The following is a 20,972-nucleotide window of genomic DNA, read 5'->3' as shown; positions in this document are numbered from 1 at the left end:
TGACCCAATTTAATCACAATAGCAAAATAAGAAATGCTTTTCAAACTCACTGGAAATGTTAAAAATACAGCTGGAAATTTCACATATAATTTAATATATTTAAAATCTATATTTTAGTTTCTCACATACCCATAGTAATTTGTAGAGTCTAAGATTATTGTTTTTTGAAGAATTATATTGTAAGAAATGTTAGATATATTCAATTCTGTTTAGTTTAATGTATATCACTCTTCACTAAGTGCAGACTCAGGTCTCTGTAACACATTTATAGACAAAATACAAATGCAAACTTTACAAATTACTAATAATATAATGTATATGCATAAAGACAAAGATTTGTTTAAACACACTGGAAAACAAAATACTTCAAAAGTGACTAATATAAATGGAATCCAATAATATCTGTCCATCAATTAATTGTCGAATTATGGCCAGCTGAGAGCGGAAGAGAGGAAAACAAAAACTCCAGTCAGCAGCATCTCTGAAGAAAATAAACCACTTTTTGGGTTTCAAGATTAGTTAAAACAGACAAATTCAGAAACAGTTTAAGTCCTGGGGTCACTTAATATAACACCTTGCATAGAATTCACACTAAAACATGTCGTATAGAGAAAACTAGGAAAAAATTCAGATGCATAAAACTGTGTGTAAACAAAGTTCCACGTACTTTCCCTTTATAAATCCCAATCAATGTGAAATTTAATGCACATGCCCCAGTCTCAGCAAGCATCAATCTCAAGGCCAGAACAGTTCCAGGATGGGGCACCAGCTCTTTGCAGGGTGAATACAAGCACACACACACACACGCACGCACACACACACACACACACACACTAGTAGTGTCAGTTTAGCATCACCAAATCCCCTAACCTGCACGCCTTTGGAAGGAAAAATAAGAAAGCAGAGGAAACCATCCAGGAAAGCATGCAAACTCAAAGCAAGAGTTTACTGCGAGGCAGCAGCCCTTCTGCCACACCATAATGCCCCCATGTTTAATTATTAACAGTATACATTATTTAAATAAAGTTAAAATGTATCTGTAAAATGTAATATACGTACTTTAATGCATTTCATCATAACAATAGTATACATTCTAGTATTCTAATAGCATAATGCTCCAAGAGCGTAGCTCTTAGAAATCTAAATCAGAATTAGAAACCAGTCATCATCATGGGACAAGGAGTAAGTATGATCTCTACATACACGTTCTCTTCTAATTCTTCCATTTGCAATGTCTTCTAACAAAGCTAAAGCAGCTATGATAGCTGGAATAGTTTGGCCATTCCGTGTAGCATTATATTATTACAGATTTATTACAATCAAGTGCCTTAAATTTGTAAACAATACGTAATATATATTGGTGTATTTGAAAAAGACCAGATCATGGATGAGTATATGAAACAGAAAAGGAATCTGTATAGAAACTGTAGCTCTGCTTTGATGCTGGATGCCTCCCATTTAAAAAAAAGCAGAAATATGCCTATGCATGGGAAATGAGAGTAGCTTTACAGCAGGTTTAGTTTTTATTAGGGCTGGGAAAATTAATGCGTTATTATCACATTAACGCATTAACTTATTAATGCCAACAATTATTTTATTGCCCGTTAATGCAGTTTTTGTTATTATTATTATTATTTTGAAAGCCTCAGTCTCGCTAGCGATTGATAGAGATCAGTGATCTTCTTGTTATAGAGCTTTTCAATACGCTTTTGCTAGAAGGAAAGTTAGCCTTGTTGATTTGACCTTGATTCTCTGCGCGTGCATGAGTAGTGAAGAGCAAACAGCTTCTAAAATAGCATGTGGGGAGATACCAAAGTGAATGCTCAAAATAAAATAATCTGTGGATGACTTTTTTCGTATTATCACTGAATCGGACTTTGTCGGACTATGATTTTGATGCAAGTAATCTTGAGATGTAGATCGAAAAAGAAACTGAGGTACTGGCATCAGCTGATAGGCCCCCAGCTGATCATGGTGCTGAACATGTTCGTGTAGCTGATGCATCTATGGCAACATTTGCCTGGGAGGACAGACACTTACGATGACAGGAGGTACAAACCATATTGCGTCTCACTGCAACTGCCACCCCCGTGCACCTGTCTCACAAAGACATCCTGGCAGCCAGCCTACTGTGCATTCCTGTTGGCCGTCGAAACCCCCCACACAGCCGCTGCTGCCGCAAACTGCAAACTGGCGCTGACAGCAGGCACAACAGGCAGCAACAGACGTTTTATGTTGATTTATGTGTGAAACCACATTTTTTCGAAAAAATATTAGCCCTCAGAGAGTTGATACTGAACATAGACTGTTTGTGCTGCTTCCTGATAAAAGAAAATGTTTCTGCTGGTATCTGTTTAGATAAAAAAGAAAACAGACTTAGAAATGTTAACTTCCTATTGCTCGGAAGGTGCCTGTTATAATATTGCAGTCATGGCTCTGGATAAGTTGTTTTTCTATAACAAACTAGATTAAATGTTAAAGCCCTGGCAGTGGCAAATAGCTTTGGTTTTATATTTGATTCGATTACATTAATGTTTAAGTTGAGATTTACAAGAAGTATTTTAACTGCTACTGTGTGAAGAGAACACTGCTGTTAAAAAGCACCTTATTTGTTTAAAGTGTTTGCAAATCAAATACACGCAATACACTACTTTTAAGTTCATTATTGAATTTTGCACATAACAATGTGATTGTTGTGATTGGCAGACAATATGTGATTTTAATCGCTGCCCAGCACTAGTTTTTATACATCTCGATGTGAATGTGGAAACAAGCGTACCCAACATTTTTGTGTGTACACACCATTTGTACATGAGGCCCCTGGGGACCTACACCAAGTGTCTTTAAAAGCTAAGACTGAAGGGCAGATCATTCCACAGAATTTTGGCTCTGTAGCTAAAAGCTTGACCTCCCGCTGTTGTTTTGTTAATCTTTGTAATGTTTAGTAGGACAGAGTCTTGAGATCTTAATGCACACTCTGGTGTGTAAGTAATGATAAGATCAGATACATGGCCTTAGCAATTTAAGACTTTATATGTAAGATAGAAGTCCACCCCAAGCTTAACTGGAAGCCAGAGTAACAACTTAAGAACTGAAGATATGCGGTCGTAATTTCTAGTTCAAATAAAAATTCTTGCACCAATTTAATGTATATAGAATGGTTTAAACAACCTGTGAATAATACATTGCAGTAGTAAATCCTATGTGAAATAGATGCATGACTTAATTTCTTAGTATTATTCATATTTAGAAAGACTTTTAATTTTTCCCATTTTTAAGCTGGGAAAAATGCTAAAGCTATATTTATCACAGTTGTATACTACTGATTGATCTACTGTATAAAGTTAGTGTATTTTGATATAGTGTTTTCTCAACCAACATGTAGTTCTGCACTGTAACATGTCATTGCTTAAAATGACATATAGCTCTGCACTGTAACATTATGTTTGTACACATATAGAAAAACAAGCTTTTGATACATTATTTGTTCCAGGTTTTGTACTGGTTACGTTTCCTAGATGTCTGCAGGAACAACATTATAAATAAAGCTAAAGTGTTCTTGATTGGTAGTCACTATGACAAACTAGAAATGGACAACAAAGAACAAGTTGGTAAGAAAACCAATGTTAATATTAGAAAGGCTTCTTCTAATCTAAATATTTAATATTTAAAGGCTAATATTTAAAGGTAATGTATACTTTTGATTTTATTATAGTCAAGTACCTTTTTAAGTCAATTCACCAAAACATCAAGGATTCCCAAACTTGCTTGGACATCAATACAACAGACTTCAAAATGAATTGTAAATTTGCTAGTGATGTGCAGCCCCTCAGAGGAAAGCTAATGGAGTGTATGCAGACTTTCCAGAAGGTAAAGACCATTTTTTTGTATTACGGTAATTTGAATCAGAAATTGTAAATATTTTTTTTTTTTAATTTCCACAGTAGAAGTTGTGCAAGAGTTGTTAATAGCTCCATGACACTGGGTTTAAATTCACGCCTGACCTTGGCATGTTCTCTCCATATTACTTAGCCACTCCTTTCTACTTTTACATCCAGAAGATATGCAAGGCGGAGTGGTGGCTCTGAGGCTAAGGATCTGTGCTGGTATCCAGAAGGTTGCCGGTTCGAATCCCCGTCACTGCCAAAAGAGATCCTACTCTGCTGGGCCCTTGAGCAAGACCCTTAACCTGTAATTGCTCCAGGGGCACTGTACAATGGCTGACCCTGCGCTCTGACCCCAAGGGGTATGAGGAAAACTAACAAATTCCTAATACAAGAAATTGTATAAGGTGAAATAAAGAACAAAAAAAAGGCATGTTGATTAGTGAGCCTGAATTAACCCACTGTGCATGAATATGGCTGAATGCATCTGGCAATCAACTGGTATCTTATCCAGTATTGGCACCCACCTTGTACCCAATGCTGACTGTTTTGGGTCAACTGAGTTGAAGGTTTTCTTGTCATCCATTTTCTAATCTGCATTTCATGGCAGTATCTGACACAGGGCAAGAGCCAGATTATCACAGGACACATACACTCACACTGGACTAATATAGAGATGCCATTTTTATCTTAATACCCAATAGTTTGGGATGTGAGTGGAAAACCTAAGAAAAACATTCAAAGTCCATACAAACCATAACTGTATTAAAACCTGGAATTGCACTGCTGTGAAACAACAGCTAACCACTGTGTTTTCTGCTGCCAATTCATTTAATTTGTATGCTTTATATTTCAAACTTTATTATATGATTTTTTTTTTATATTTGCATTTCATATATACATATAGGCAGTGGAGAGCCATCCAGGGGAAATGATACAAACAGAATTAGCTCCAAATGGCTTTCCTACCAATGGCACTTTGCATCTCATCAACAAAAAAGCAATGACATGCAGTCTGACTGATTATACACAAGAAAAGTCTCATATGAGGACTGGTAACCCAACTGGGGTTTGTGCTATGATAAGCTGCAGGTTTATATGAGTCTCTAAAGAAAAAATGGAATGGATAGATTGTTCATTAAACGTAATAAAGTCTAATTGTTTCCAAAATAAGTGAGATTTAGAAAAATTGAAAATTTGAAAAAGTGAAAAATTCCATACATGGATTAGTTAATAGCCATATTCTCATTGAATAGCAGACATCAAAAACAAATACTGAAATGAATATTATTATTTTAATATTATTTGAATGGTATGATTTCAGGTGCAATGTCAGTATCAATTATCCAAACTTTTATATGAAAAGTTGGTTTTTAATAATACAAGTTTATTTTTTCTAACAGCACTTTTGGAATGCATTTTTCTTTTGCAGTTTTTTCTTTAACATATTTTACGGACAGTTTATACAGTTACAGTGGTAAATCCCATCCTGAAGCTACAAATAGTCCTATTGCCATCCCTACCTTACATGTGTTTGTATTTCAATTTGTGTGGCTCCATGTGTGATTTTCTGCAAATGTTTTATGTTTTGAAATCTTCTGAATTTTTTCTGTTTAAGATGCTTATGGAAAAATAACCTGTCCCAGAAACATTTAAACCAATTCAAAAAGACACACTGCATGGGCTGCTAGTACATCACTGGACACACTCTTGCACAGGCCCATATAGGACAAATGGAGATTTGCCAAACCACATAAGATTCAGCTGGGGAACCTATTTCTCTGCAGCTGTGAGGAGATGTTCCTAAATATTGCTCTAACATAGCACCCTTTATCAAGGCTCATCACAATATTTTGGATGCATTTGCTTTTACCAAATGGTAGACTAGCAGCCCACATCTAATAATTGCTAACTTCCAATACTTTGTGATGGGTTAGGTTTCAGCCTTCTGAGACACTGAATGTAAAAAACTGTTTTTATAATTTAGAGGGATCTAAAAAGTAATTACGAAGTGTATTTTGAAGTTTACAATCAACCCATATTATGCCTAAATGCCATTCACACACTTTTGTAACTTTGATATTTCAAATGTCATGTCTATTGTTAGTGTTTTTCTTGAGCTACATTGGGAATTGCACAGTTATTTTATAATTTTTATTTTATTATAGTCTGTGGACAGCACTCTGCCCTCAATATGCAAAGAAGTGATGAATGAACTACAGATCATAAGACATAATGGTGATGTAAGTGACCTTTGGTTCCTGGACCTTCAATTAAGAAACAAAGACTGTTCAGCGAGAACAGCAGCATGTTTAATGACCAATGATTTTTATGTTGTGACTGACTTTAAATGGGTAATTTTGAGAATCGGTGGCTTTGAAAACTTTTAAAGTGTAATAAGGCTTTTGCAAGGTTCTCTTTCTGTCTTTAATGACATGTATCTCTATCTGTCAATCAATAAGTGGATTCTTATCTTCGTGGATTCAGAAAATATTCAGACCCCTTCACTTTCTGTGCATTTTTTTATTATTTTTAAATGAATAAATCTGCCATTTTTTACACTCAATAACTCATGAAAACTAGTTTTCAGAAAGGATTACAAATTTTTTAAAAATCAAAAACTGAAATCTCTGATCTATATAAGTATTCAGACTGTGATTGGATACTGTAAGTATCCAAACTGTGCTTAGGTGTTTTCCTGTTTTCTTTAATTAAGAACAAACAAGAGAAGACAACTCAATCTATCAAGCTCATTTGTTTAGCGAATAGCTAAGTTGTCCCAATATCTCATCCAGATACTTCTTAAAAATTGTCAAGGTTTTTGCTTCAACTGCATGTCTCACTAGTTTGTTCCAGATTCCCACAACTCTGTGCAAAGAAGTGCTTCCTGGCTTCAATCCTAAATGCACTTTCCCTTAATTCCACTGATAGCTTTGATTGTGTGAGTCACCCTTAAATTGAAAGAATTCTGCTATATCTACTTTATCAATGAACTCTGAAGACCTGGATTAGGTCCCCACACATACTCCTCTGCTTGAGACTGAACATTTTTAATTCTCTGAGGCTGTCACTGTAGCACATGTTCTTAGGTCCTGGGATGCACTTGGTTGTTCTTCTCTACACAGCTTTAAGTGCTGTTATATAGATTTTGTAGCGTGGTGACCAGAACTGCACACATAACTCCAGATGTTGTCTCACTAGTGCATATAGTTTGAGCATAACGTGCCTGCATTTATATTCAGCTGTTTTTATTAAATAATCTAACATTTTATTTGCCTTTTTAAATGCTTCTGCGTATTGGTTAGACAATGAAAATGTTGTGTCAACATAAACTCCTGTATCCTTTTCAAAGGTTGCTTCCTATAGGACAGTTTCTCCCATCTTGTATTTATAACTGACATTCCTTTTGCCCACATGTAGCACTTCACACTTTTCTACATTAAACTGCATTTTCCAAGTGTTCACCCAGTTCTGAAGCATATCCACTTCTTTTTGATTTGTTTCGGCTGCCTCCTTAGTATCTGCCATTCCTCAAGTTTTAGTGCCATCTGCAAATTTCACAAGTTTACTAACTATATATGAATCAATGTCATTAAATCAGAAAAAGAGATCTGAAATGTCTAGAAACTGTGAAATTTGTCAAAACTGTAGCAAACTGAACTGATTAGACGTTGTTTAGAAAGGCACACACCTGTCTATATAAGGTCCCACAATTCGATATTACTTTACTGGACAAAAACCAAAGCATGAACTCCACGGAACTCTCTCTAGACTGCCAAATCAGATTGTGGTGAAGCATATATCAAGGCGAGGGTCTAGAATCATTTCTAAAGCTTTGAGTGTTCCCACGAGCACAGTGGGCTCAATAATTGTGAAACAGAAGAACCAATAGGCTTCTTCCTAGAGTTGGCCATCCAACCAAACTGGGTAGCAAGGAGTGATTCTCGGATTGTCCACCTCCTTGTTCCCTCCTTGAACCCAGGACATTGATTGATGTAAAACAAAAATGGTGCACTGGGTAATAAAGACACATAGCTCAGCAAAGTAGGTGCTTCAGAAATGTTCAGTGCATTTTATTTAATAAAATACAAACAGTGTGCAAAAGTGTGGTGCATTTTGTAATAAATAAATAAATACTCCTTGATCAAAACAGTGGAACCCAGCAAGCCCTGCTGTCTTCTCCCGAAGCCATACCTTGGATTCTGCGGAAGTCACTCAGAGCAGTTGGTCACTCTTTCTTCTTGGGCACTCAGCCTGGCCCCCGTGAGTTCCATCCTCTTTGTCCACCTTTGGCTATTTCCCAACCATTTAACTCCACTCTGTAGCAGTACCTCATAATCCTGCCTCTCCTTCCTTTTGTTTTTTATGCTCTGGTTCTTTCTTTCTCATATTCCTTTCTTGTTCTCTGTTTGACATCTCTTTCTGTCCTCCTCAGGGTCCTCTTATACTCTGGTGGGCACAGGTGCTTTAATTACAAACCTCAGAGTGAGGACAGAGGCTGAGGAATTGAGGAATGAGACTGAGCCACATTCATCTATATGTGCATGCATGTCCAACCAATGTCCTCATCAACACCCTAGTGCCACTCAGCTACACCACCACACACTTATACCAACCCCGGAGCCTAAAGTTAGAACACTGCCATGCATCCCTAAATTCATTTTACCATCTCAGGTAAAAAGGGCCTTCTTAGGGAGGTGACCAAGAGCCCATTGCTTACTCTGTTAGAGCTTCAAAAGCCTTCTACTGAAATGGGAGAACCTGTCAGAAAGATGACAGTCTCGGTGTCACCCCATCAATCAGGTGTTTGTGGTAGAGTGGCTAGACAGAAGCTACTCTTAAGTTAAAGGCATATGACAGCTTGCTTGGAGTTTGCCAAATGGTATTTAAAGGGCTCTGAACGCAAAAGGCAAAAGATTCTCTGCTCTGATAGGACAAGGTTGATGTACTTTGATTTTTGGTTAGGACTCCAAGCTCTATGTTTGGCAAAGATAAGAAATTTCTCATAAACTACCTAAAACATGCATGGTGGTGGCAGCATCATAGGGGTGCTTCTCTCAGCCAAATGCAGAGAAACAGGTCAAAATTGAGGGAAATATTAATACAGAATAATACAGGCAATCCCTTGACAAAAATCTGCTCCTGAGTGCATCCCGCCTCAGAAAGAGGTGACAGTTCATCTTTTTTGCACTATAATGACCCGAAACATGCAGTCAAGACAACGCTGGATTGGCCTTGGGACATGTCTCTGACTGTCCTCGAATCACCCAGCCCAAGCCTAGATTTAAACCCCACAGAACATCTTTGAAGAGACCTGAACATGGCAATGTCCATCCAATTTAATGGGGCTTGGGAGGATCTGCTGGGTAGAATGGGGTAAACTACCCAAATCCAGGTGTGCACTGCTTGTAGAGACTTAACCAAGAAGATGCAAAGCTGTAATAGCTGCCAAAAGGGCATCTACAAAGTGCTGAACTATGGGTCTGAATACTTATCTCTCTATTATAATAAAAAAATCCTGGGACGAGACATGACTTTTGCAGAGAGATACTTTCATGTCCCGCTAGATGAGACTTTGTGCCAAGAGATTTAACCGCGCCCGGGGCCGGAAATAAATGACAAAGAGTAGATGACAAAGTAGAATGTCATGAAGAATTCAAAAACTTTGGCGCGATATACATGCAGACCAGGATAGAGATGATGAAAGTACTAAAATTTGAAAGTCTCAAAAAAATGATAGTAAAGATCACATTAGCACAAACAAATGGAAATTATTACTCAGTGAAATAACAGAACAGTGAAAAGAGATCGAATATATTGTTCGGATTTAAACTTTAAGTCGGAGACTTGTAGATTGTCTAATTCGTGTTGCCATCAGGGAAAAGTAGTGTTTCTTCCCAATGAAGAGGCCTATCCGCAAGAATTAAAAGATTTGTTGTTTGGTGAAAGTGAAATCCACATACGCTGTCACGCTTGGACCACAAAGTTGCACAGATACACAGGAGATTTTAGAGACTGAAACATTATTCAAACAATTCAAACAAACATAAGTCTCTTTCAGGAGACTCCGTGTGTAGTCGGAGGGGAGAGTTCTGTCTCTCAATTAAAAGAATAGAAAATCTTCTTCTTCATAGGGACCTGTCTTGGGAGCGGGACCCCCAACAAGAGCAGAGGATGTCTGGGGGAGAAAAGACAAAGCAGTGAGACAAAAGGACAGCTGCTGTACAGGCTTTTAAATGTTCGTAGTGCCATGCAAGATGCAGATCACGTGGCACGGCAGTAGCAGCAAGCCAGCAGCAGATCGAGCAAAGAGGAGGTAAAAAGAAAATGTATTTGTTTCCCATTGTATCACTGTTTAAGAGGGGGCACCATGCGCAGCAAAGACGCGAAGTAGATGGCGCATAGCACAGGACACTAAAGTGAGCAGGCCTAGTATGAATGAAAGATTTCAATTTGTAATAAGTTTGCAAACCCCTCTGAAAACATGCTTTAACTTTGTCATTACATGTTATTTATTATGGATTGAAGGGTAAAATGGTAAATTCATCAATTTAAAATTAAATCTACAGCACAATAAAATGTGCAGAAAGTGAATAGGATCTGAATACTTTCTGAATCTATCTATCTATCTATCTATCTATCTATCTATCTATCTATCTATCTATCTATCTATCTATCTATCTATCTATCTATCTATCTATCTATCTATATTATTGATAAGAGGTGGTAAACAGATCCATTTTTAATAAAACATAATTGCAATGCAGTAGAAAAAAAAACTGCTAATCATTTTGATAATTTTTTTAACTCATTCAAAATGAAATGCATTTTATTTTCCAGGTTAAATTCTTGTTCTGGAAAGATTTTATTTTATCCGTTAAAAAGAATTTGTCAGAAGATGTTAGCTGTGAAACCCTGAAAACAACTATAGAATATCTTCACAACATTTCTGAGGTGATTTTATTTTTCTGTATTCATCACCCTGAACATGAACAGTATGAAGATGAACAGTATAGTTTTTGACTATAATTATACTGCAGAATGAATAACAAAGTAGATAGCAGTGTTGCCTTTATCCTACAGGAAACATAAGTTCAAATCCTGGCATGATGACTGCCAATGTGGAGTTTGCAGACAATTGTCTGCATATGTTTTCTAAAGGAACTACAGTTTGTCTTCAATTCCAGGTGTTTGGTTTAGAGGTCAGTTTATTGTTAACTCTAAACTGGCTTGGTCAATTTGCATACACAAATAAAAGCACATTATACAATTACAGGGTAGAATGTAATGCAGGGAAGAACACCATTTTATCTATTAATATAGTGAGAAGTCAAAACATACAATATGCAAAATACTACCATGAGAGTGTATGAAATAATTACTCCTATGTAATTTCATTTTCTAACTAGTGAATAATACTGCATGGGGAAAGAAAATATTTAAATATGTGAATCTTACCGTTATAGGTTTAAATTATTTATCCAGAAGAAAGCTTTTGATAAAAATGGTGCAGGGGGATGGAATTCAAGAAGTTCTAGGATGCCAGGCAGGCTTTTAGCAGTTTCTGTCTAGATAATTATGGATAATGAGAAGATTAACTTATTTAAATGAATTCTGTATATTTATGCTTAAAGTTTTTAAAGCTGCTTATTGGGCAATCAAAGTATATTGTTTAAATGTGTATAACTATATTGAACTGCTGCCCAATTTAATTATATTTTTATTGTTTTTAGTTACTTTTTTTTCCTGATTTTGCTATTGAGTCTTATGCATCTGAGGAGGACAGTGGCCTTATAATCTTGGATATCCAGTGGTTATGTCAAGATATATTTGGCAAGTTTGGCAGCTTTGGGCTTGGAAAATTACCATGTGCTAAGGAGACATGGACGGCAAGTGAAATAGTGGCCATTTTAAATGTAGAAGGCTCTGCAGCTACAATTTTGAAGGTTCTTGAAGTCTTGGAGTTACTTTATAGTGAAAATGGAGAAAATTATATTGTACCAGCTTGGCTAAAGGAACAGATGCCAAGAAACATATGGACCAAACATGAATGTTTTAATGTTTATTATGGGATATCTTACACCTGGAAAAAAGAAAACGGACTAATTTCTCATGTGTTTTTTGCCCGGCTTCAAATGAAATTAATGAAATGTTTTACACAGCTCAGACAAGATGGCACAGTCGAAGAGAAATTTGTACTTTGGTCCAATGGAATAAAATGCATACATGACACAGAGGTCCTTGTGCAAGTGCCAAAAGGTCGCCACTGCATTAATATAGTTGTTAGAGGATACAGAAGCCATAACTGTGAGCCACAGGACTCACGCAAGCAATGCTTTGACATACTAGAAGCCATTTGTTTTCAAGTGGAGAGTTTGTTTCTGAGGTTTGGAACAAAAGATGAATGGAAAAAATTATATTTGAGCCCAAAGGAGCTAGAAGCCAATATGGGCACATTTAATGCTGATTTTACTGTCTATACCATGAAGGAAATCCTAGATGCTGAAAAAAGTAATACACGCCTTTATAATAAATTAACAGGGTGTGATGAAAAGCCCTGTGATGTCCTAATTTCAGGGCATGACCTGACTGTTGTTAAAAACCTGATGTGGGATGCCAGCATTAGGTGGTTACAAGCAGACACAGTTGACAAACTTTGTGCCTTTTTAGATTTTGAGCATCCCCTTGGAAGGCATTGGAAGGGACTTTTAGAAGTGCTTACGAATGGAACGAATCAGAACTGCGAGGCTGTAGCAGAGCAAGCTAAGAGAGAAGGATTATCACCTACATTTGTGCTGTTCCAAAAATGTCAAGACATGACAATATTCAAATTAAACCGTGCCTTAAGTGGTCTTGAAAGGGAGGACTGTGTGGATGCAATTAATACTATGTTTCAAGACTTTATATGAGAAGTGTCCATTGTAGGACAGAGTCAGGCGGAGTGATACAACAATAAGCTGATAAGTAATGGGTGTGGTGTAAGGCTGTGACAATTTTCAGGGTGTTTTGAGGGTCTTTGAGTGAAAACCGAAGGGGGTGTATATAACGGTGCGCCAATGTTGTAGACTAAATATAGTTTCCACTTGTCAATGCCTCATTGCGTGTTCAGCTTTATGGCCTACACTGAATCCATATCCGTAACAGAGATGCAAAGAAGATTTTGTATTAAGTTTAATATTCCACATATTCTTCTCGTAACATTATTTTAAAGTATTTTAATAAATGTCAATCTACTGGTAAGGTGAAGTACATATTTTTTGCACCACCGAGAACTATAAGAATGCCAGAAAATATGGACAATAGTGGAGAACCCGTCGTTAAACATTACATCAGTCGGTAATATTAAACATGTCAAATGAGTATATAAGACAAGCTAAATAAACTGTATTAGTTAATTACTTTTTTGAATACTTTAGTTCTTTTCTAAATCAATCCAACCATTTGTTCTGTCATTTTAAAATCATAACATCCTTGCGCCACCCCAGTTACATTCTTAAATTACCAAGGTGCATTTGAAAGTGTATTACGCAAGCCAGCATTATTTATTTGTCAAGGTCCATAGGTCCAGTAGCCTGGGCTTGAATGTCAGGCTGTTCACGGTGTGTATAGAGTTTGCATGTTCTTCGCATCTTCATCATTTTTTCTGAATATGCTATTTTTCCATCTGCCACAACATTAAAACCACTGACAGGTGAAGTGAATAACATTGATTATCTCGTTACAATGGCATTTGTCGAGGGGTGGGATATATTAGGCAGCAAATGAACAGTCAGTCAGTTTTAGAAGGTGAAGTGTTGGAAGTATGCAGTAGTTAGTACCTACCAAAAGTGGTGCAAGGAATGACAACTGGTGAACCAGTGTCAGGGTAATGGGCACTCAAGTCTTATTCATGAATGTGCAGGGTGAAGGCTAGCCCAAATGGTTCGATTCCACAAAATATCTACAGTAGCACAAATTGCTGAAAAATGTAAAGCTGGGCATGAGCAAAATTTGTCATAACACACAGTGCATCTCAGCTTGTGGTGTCTGGGGCTGTGTAGTGCCTATAATGGACACATTAATGTCACAACTACCATATATACTCGCATTTAAGCTCTCCCGTGGATAAGTTGGGGCTTGATTTTACCGTATAATTTTTTGTATTTTATGTCAGTCGTATAAGCCGAATGTGGAAAACTCCCGCTATTGATCAAAGAGATTGATATGCTAACGCCCACCTGAGAGAGTAACCACGGAGCACACTGCCTTTTTTTCTATGTATTGTGCCTATTCCGATGTGACATTTGCACTGTTTAGTGTTTTTTGTATCTCACACCCTCATACACCTTTATCGTAAGAACATCACTTATCTATGGTGGAGCGTTCGATCAAAAGAAAATATGAAGCTGGTTTTAAATTAAAAGTCGTTGAAGTGGCAAAAGAAATTGGTAACTGCGCTGCTGCAACAAAATTTGACATGTCTGAGAAACTGGTGTGAGATTAGATGAAGCAAGAAGATGTAAAAAAACAATGTGTCACATTTTTGAACAGGCGTATAAGTCAGGGTCTGACTTTATGATCAGTATTTCGGGTTTCAAGACCCGACTTATAAGTGAGTATATACGGTAGATCATGGAGCAGTGGTAGAAGAAGGTAGCCTGGTCTGATGAATCACATTTTCTTTTAGATCTTTTTTTCTGGTGGCGTGTGCAAACACAGTGGTTCTTCTGGATCAGACAAATTCCGTGCAAATTGTGTTAAAAATGTTGCTTCACGTGTGTATTGTGCTGCATATTGTAAGGTCTCTGAACTCTTTTGGGACTCCTCCAAATGGGACAACACACCAAAGAGCATCCCGAAGCACGATCACCTTGTCTGCGGATGACAGTTTATCAGTTGCTGGGGCAACCACGGGCTCCCAATGCTGTAGTGGCTCGCAGCTAAAGCAGACCCGAGTCGATTGCAGTTGTGCTATAAGTTCATTATAAAGATCATTATAAATTCAGGAAACAGTATTACTTGGCCACTAACCTGGCTACGACCCTGCCCGTTTTCTGCGTCTCTGTATTGTAGAATGGTAGATTCCGCTACAATAAATAACCACGCTGTTCCTGTTTCAAGCTGAATAAAGTTGGTTTTGCTAAAGTACTGAGACTCAGCCTCCTGTTTTGGGGTGCAAGACACCATCTCACACATTACAATATATTATGCAGAAAACCTACTGACGCTAGTGATTTACATCAGTGATCACTGCTGCGCATACAACATTACCTCAGTATTAAGGGAGCAGTTGAGCAGCCCTGGCATTCTACGAAGATCCGGCTGCCATAACACAGCTTCACATGAATCGACTATAAAATGATAGCTGATAGCCATTAATAAGGTGAGCAGAAGCAGGAGCAAGGTTAACAAGCTGGTGTCCACATCAGGATAGAAAAAAATACAATCAGCCGGGACTCCCATCTATTATGCTTTCACATGTTCGCTCACAGGATAACTTCAGATGTCAACAGCTAAGCCAGTGAGAGATGAGGGCCTATTCCATTGTTATCTTTACTGAAACGTGACTCCATAATAGCATCCCTGAGAGAGCCATTCAATTGGATTGACTAACCACTTTCCAAGTGGACAGAGTTGCTTAATCAACCAGTAAGGTGCACAGTGGCGGTCTGTGTGTTTATGTGAACAAGGAATGATTAAAAAACCACTGCAGTAGAAGCAAGCCAATGTTCTACAGTGCTGGAGTGTCTAACTGTAAAGTGTCATCCTTTTTACTTGCCATGGGAGTTTACCATTATTTTTTTCAAGCCAATTACGTGTACTTTACGGAATGGTTACACAGCTGTAAACTGTGCATCCCTGTATATTTTCTTTTGTGGCTGGAGATTTTAAACACATGAGCTTGTTGACTTTTCTCCCCAACTTTAATCAGCACCTGAACTTTCCCACCAGGACAGAGAACAAACTAGACCTTCTGTTTGCAAACTCTCACGAGGCTTACAAAGCTGCACCCCACCCACATCTCAGTTTTTCTGAACATATTCCCATCATGCAACTGCCTGCATTCAGAATACTGCTTAAACGGTCTAAACCAACTCTTAAACAAATTAGGCCTCACATTAACAAGTGCATTGATGATGTGATTGTCTCTTCTTTCTTCTTCTTCTTCTTCTTCTTTCAGCTGCTCCCGTTAGGGGTTGCCACAGCGGATCATCTTCTTCCATTTCTTTCTTCTTCCATTTCTTTCTGTCCTCTGCATCTTGTTCTGTTACACTCAACTGCATGTCCTCTCTCACCACATCCATAAACCTTCTCTTAGGCCTTCCTCTTTTTCTCTTGCCTGGCAGCTCTATCCTTAACATCCTTCTCCCAATATACTCAGCATCTCTCCTCTGCACATGTCCAAACCAATGCAATCTCGTCTCTCTGACTTTGTCTCCCACCCGTCCAACTTGAGCTGACCCTCTAATGTCCTAATTTCTAATCCTATCCATCCTTGTCACATCCAATGCAAATCTTAGCATCTTTAACTCTTCTACCTCCAGCTCTGTCTCCTGCTTTCTGGTCAGTGCCACCGTCTCCAACCCATATAACATAGCTGGTCTCACTACCGTCCTGTAGACCTTCCCTTTCACTCTTGCTGATATCCGTCTGTCACAAATTACTCCTGACACTCTTCTCCACCCATTCCACCCTGCCTGCACTCTCATTTTCACCTCTCTTCCACAATTCCCATTACTCTGTACTGTTGATCCCAAGTATTTAAACTCATCCACCTTCTCCAACTCTACTCCTTGCATCCTCACCGTTCCACTGACCTCCCTCTCATTCACACACATGCATTCTGTCTTGTTCCTACTGACCTTCATTCCTCTCCTCTCTAGAGCATATCTCCACCTCTCCAGGGTCTCCTCAACCTGCTCCCTACTATCGCTACAGATCACAATGTCATCAGCAAACATCATAGTCCACAGAGACTCATGTCTAATCTCATCTGTCAACCTGTCCATCACCATTGCAAATAAGAAAGGGCTCAGAGCCGATCCCTGATGTAATCCCACCTCCAACTTGAATGCTTCCGTCACTCCTACTGCAGACCTCACCACAGTCACACTTCCCTCGTGCATATCCTGTACAACTCTTACATCCTCTCGAGGCACCCTGTCATATGCTTTCTCCAGGTCCACAAAGACGCAATGCAACTCCTTCTGGCCTTCTCTATACTTCTCCATTAACACCCTCAGAGCAAACATTTCATATGTGGTGCTCTTTCTTGGCATGAAACCATACTGCTGCTCACTAATCATCACCTCCCTTCTTAACTGAGCTTCCACTACTCTTTCCCATAACTTCATGCTGTGGCTCATCAATTTTATCCCTTTGTAGTTACAACAGTCCTGCGCATCCCCCTTATTCTTAAATATCGGCACCAGTACACTTCTTCTCCACTCCTCAGGCATCCTCTCACTTTCCAAGATTCCATTAAACAATTTGGTTAAAAACTCCACTGTCATCTCTCCTAAACACCTCCATGCTTCCATAGGTATGTCATCTGGACCAACGGGTTTTCCATTGTTCATCCTCTTCATAGCTGTCCTCGCTTCCTCCTTGCTAATCCATTTCACTTCCTGATTCACTATCTCCATATTATCCAACCTCTTCTCTGTCTCGTTCTCTTCATTCATCAGCCACTCAAAGTACTCTTTCTGTCTGCTCAATACACTCTTCTCGCTTGTGAGTATGTTTCCATCTTTATTCTTTATCACCCTAACCTGCTGCACATCTTTCCTAGCTTGCTTCCTCTGTCTAGCCAGTGTCTCTAAGACCATCAAAACATGTCCAAATGTCCAAATCAGAAACCATAGGTGATATTGGAGGTACATGCACTGTTAAAAACATGTAATGCAGGCTTTAGATCAGTTGACAGGACAGCGAGGGCAAACCTATCTTTGGGCATCGAAGCAGCTAAGCGAAAATATGGCAAGAAAAAACACATCCACTATCAGGACACCAGAGACACATGGCTCATGTGGCAGGGAATCCAAGCCATCATAGGCTATAAGAGCACACCACTTGTCTGCTGTAATGATACCTTTCTTCCAGACATTCTAAATAACTTCTATGCATAGTTTGATACCCTGAAAGACATACCTTTGAGGAAGTCCACCCATCCTATGGAAGAACAGGTACTGTTTTTGTCCACTGCTGTTGTGAGAAGGACTTTGTCGAATATAAAACTACACAAACTGCTGGACATACCTGGCTGGCCAGAGGCTGAGTCAGAGGGAGTCAGCACAGGAAAAAAGATAAACGGAACAAAATAGGTGAGTGACACTGGCTTTAAAGACTCGTAATAACATACAATAACTGCTTTACGTGGTATGGCAGCTACTGAACTGAGAATTGCCATCCTGAGAATGTGTTTCTTTAGCACTGAATGCTGTTTAGAAGAGTGTTACACAGTCATTAGCATTAGAACACTGTGTAAAAGAGTGTTTTCCTGTAACTGAGGTGGCTGAAGCTGCACCAGGGCACAGAACACAGCACAAATGATCAAAATATGCAATACGGAGTATATGTATTTATATTGTGGAAGCTGGACAGCGTTCTTATGACATCCTTGAACTTAGAAGATGTTCAAAAAGCATATGTTTACTAAATGAAATAGAAACACAGGAATGGTTAAACAGTGAGTTTAACGCAAAGTACAAAAGAGAAAATTGTAATTAACCTGCCACACCTTGGACCTGCTTACGCTTGCCTGAGATCTCTATCTGTCCTTTCAACTTGACTTAACTAATGGCCTAGTGCTACACTTCACCAAACACACTCCTAGACCACCTCCTCTGCTCGACCTCTGGTATAGATTGGGCAAGCCAAGCAAAGAATTAATCATCTGCCAGTCGTGACCTGAGGGATTACTGTATATGTCCCTTTCGGACATATTAACTGCTGTTTTCTAAATTAGTGGTGTCCTTTCATAGCATCTTGAGAGACTAAATGAGAGGTTATGTGGCCATTGCTAGAATGTACCTTAATATATCTAGCATGGCTCTGTTTAACTTAATGTACTTTAATTTGTTTTTATTGTGGTGAGAGTCTGTTGTAAGAAGTTTAATTTTAATAAACATACGCAGGCCTAAATCAAAAGATAAACAGTATAACCACAAGGAATCGCCAGTGAGCCACAGACACAATGTCACCCATCACAACTCTGAATAAATTAAACACCTTTTCCAGTGAACGCAGCCAAAGTACCCAGTTACAACTACAAGATTCTTCTGCTCCTTCCGCCTTTCTGGTGAGGGTCACCTGCTGCCTCCTGACTCTGACCCCCTGTGGTGAGGCTGGGGGCTTCTTTTAAACAGGACCCAATATTGCTTCTGTTGTCACTGCATTGGTTGTCCGGAGCACTTCTGTGTTATATGGAAACCAGGGCAGTTTTCCTTTTGCAGTACCTTCTGGTGGCACCCAAGGACCCCGACAGGCCTGCACTTCTGAACTGCAATTTCCGTGCCACCCCGTGGGGGTCCCAACTGGGATCAGCCTAGAGGAACACTGCCACCTGTTATCTGGGGGAATAACTTGCTTCTGCCATCTACCATCCCCTAGTCCATCCAATTTTTTTTGCTTCCAACTGGGACTAAGATTGCAGGGCGTCCCAGGCTGGGTTGTGTCTCCAATCCCACCATCCTTCCAAGGAATCGCCCTCCATCCCAGTCGGGAAGCCTGTCCGTCAGCCTAAGCACTTACACAGTTAGCATTTGCATCAAGCATCAGTCAAGTCTAAATGATGGCTCATTTTTATGTCTGATATGTTTGATCTCATGCTTCACTGCAAGTATGATGCTCATTGCTAGATTTTATTTATTTGTACTAAGTTTATGTTTGATGGTTGTGTTCTTTATTGATATGTTTTCATGTGATGTTGCGATCTTTCTGTAAAATCTGCTGAAATTTCTTTCGGAAAATAAAATCAAATTGAATTGAACTAAATATTCAGAATGCTGATCTGTTTTGCCACATTCTATAAATTTACAGTTTTATGTTATCAAAATATCAAAAACATTAAAATTTCATTTATGTCTATACTTTTTTGGTATAGGGTTGCTTCTTCCCAAAAGCAGTATTTGTGTTGGCTGTTTTACAAAAATACTACCTGTGAAGTGAAGACCTATGTGTATTTTTATTAATACACCTTTTGCCATAATTGGACATACAGTAGGTGCTAATAATGAAAATAAAGGCATTACACGCTGCATGGTACAAGGCAAAAATAAACATATATAAGAATTACTGTATATGAAATGATGCGCATTCGATCAGTTGTCCCTCGTAATGACGCTTTTATGCACTCTTGATCATTTAGCACATAGGAATGTGCAAAACTAATTTTGGAACAAGCAGAAGACTGGCATGGCACCTAGTGAGGCATTGCATGAGTAGTCCAGGACCTCAATATGCAAACTTACGTTAATAAATGATGTCCTACTTAGCTCTGACAGTTGAATGCGTTCATGCTGAGTCACTGGTATTTACAGCAATACATAACTACATAGGAAGTGCAATAATTCAGATTCACATTCATAGTTTTATCAGTTTTTTTTTTTAGCTGGAAGACAAACACATTGCAGTATTATTTTTGTAGTACTCCATAGTTCATTTTTTTATGTAAATACATTAGTCCACATATACTTTTCAATAATGCTGTCAAGATAATATTTAAAGATGCCTACTTTAATATTCAGTCACAAGTCATAGTGTAACCACAAGGAGGCACCAGAGAGCCCCAAATCACAGACACAGTAGAATAAAATGTTAGAATAAAATACAAGGTATTTATTCACACCAAGCACCTTTCCAAGGATCACCTCTCCAGATATAAGCCACACAAATACAATAAATGAACAATAAAGCACAATTCTTCCTCCTCCTCTGCTGAGTGATATCTGCTGCCTCCCGACTCTGGCTCGTCTATATGTGGCAGTAGGCTTCCTTTTATGTCAGACCTGGGAATGTTTCGAGGGCCACACCACGTCTTCCATGGAGTATTTCCAGACCACTGCAGCTTCTAGTAACTTTAATTTCCCACTTCTCCCTTGGGGCTGA

At 38.6% G+C, this 20,972-nt stretch overlaps 1 protein-coding gene across 2 annotated transcripts in view; it reads left to right on the top strand.

Moving 5' to 3' along the window:
- The window catches only part of LOC114660526 (death-associated protein kinase 1-like), a 108,129-nt gene extending 88,386 nt beyond the window's left edge, over positions 1-19,743 (top strand). For both annotated transcript variants that reach the window (XM_051931212.1, XM_051931216.1), the window contains 5 exons: positions 3,494-3,611; positions 3,716-3,870; positions 6,053-6,127; positions 10,725-10,838; positions 11,618-19,743. In XM_051931212.1, coding sequence (XP_051787172.1) covers positions 3,494-3,611; positions 3,716-3,870; positions 6,053-6,127; positions 10,725-10,838; positions 11,618-12,793 — 1,638 coding nt within the window. In that variant the 3' untranslated portion in view covers positions 12,794-19,743. The remainder of the gene's footprint in view (positions 1-3,493; positions 3,612-3,715; positions 3,871-6,052; positions 6,128-10,724; positions 10,839-11,617) is intronic.
- The last annotated feature ends 1,229 nt before the right edge of the window (positions 19,744-20,972 follow it).

Source organism: Erpetoichthys calabaricus, chromosome 1, assembly GCF_900747795.2.
Source record: "Erpetoichthys calabaricus chromosome 1, fErpCal1.3, whole genome shotgun sequence".
Lineage (NCBI taxonomy): Eukaryota > Metazoa > Chordata > Cladistia > Polypteriformes > Polypteridae > Erpetoichthys > Erpetoichthys calabaricus.
The sequence above is the reverse complement of the archived record's forward strand: the minus strand, read 5'-3'. Positions and strand labels throughout refer to the sequence as shown.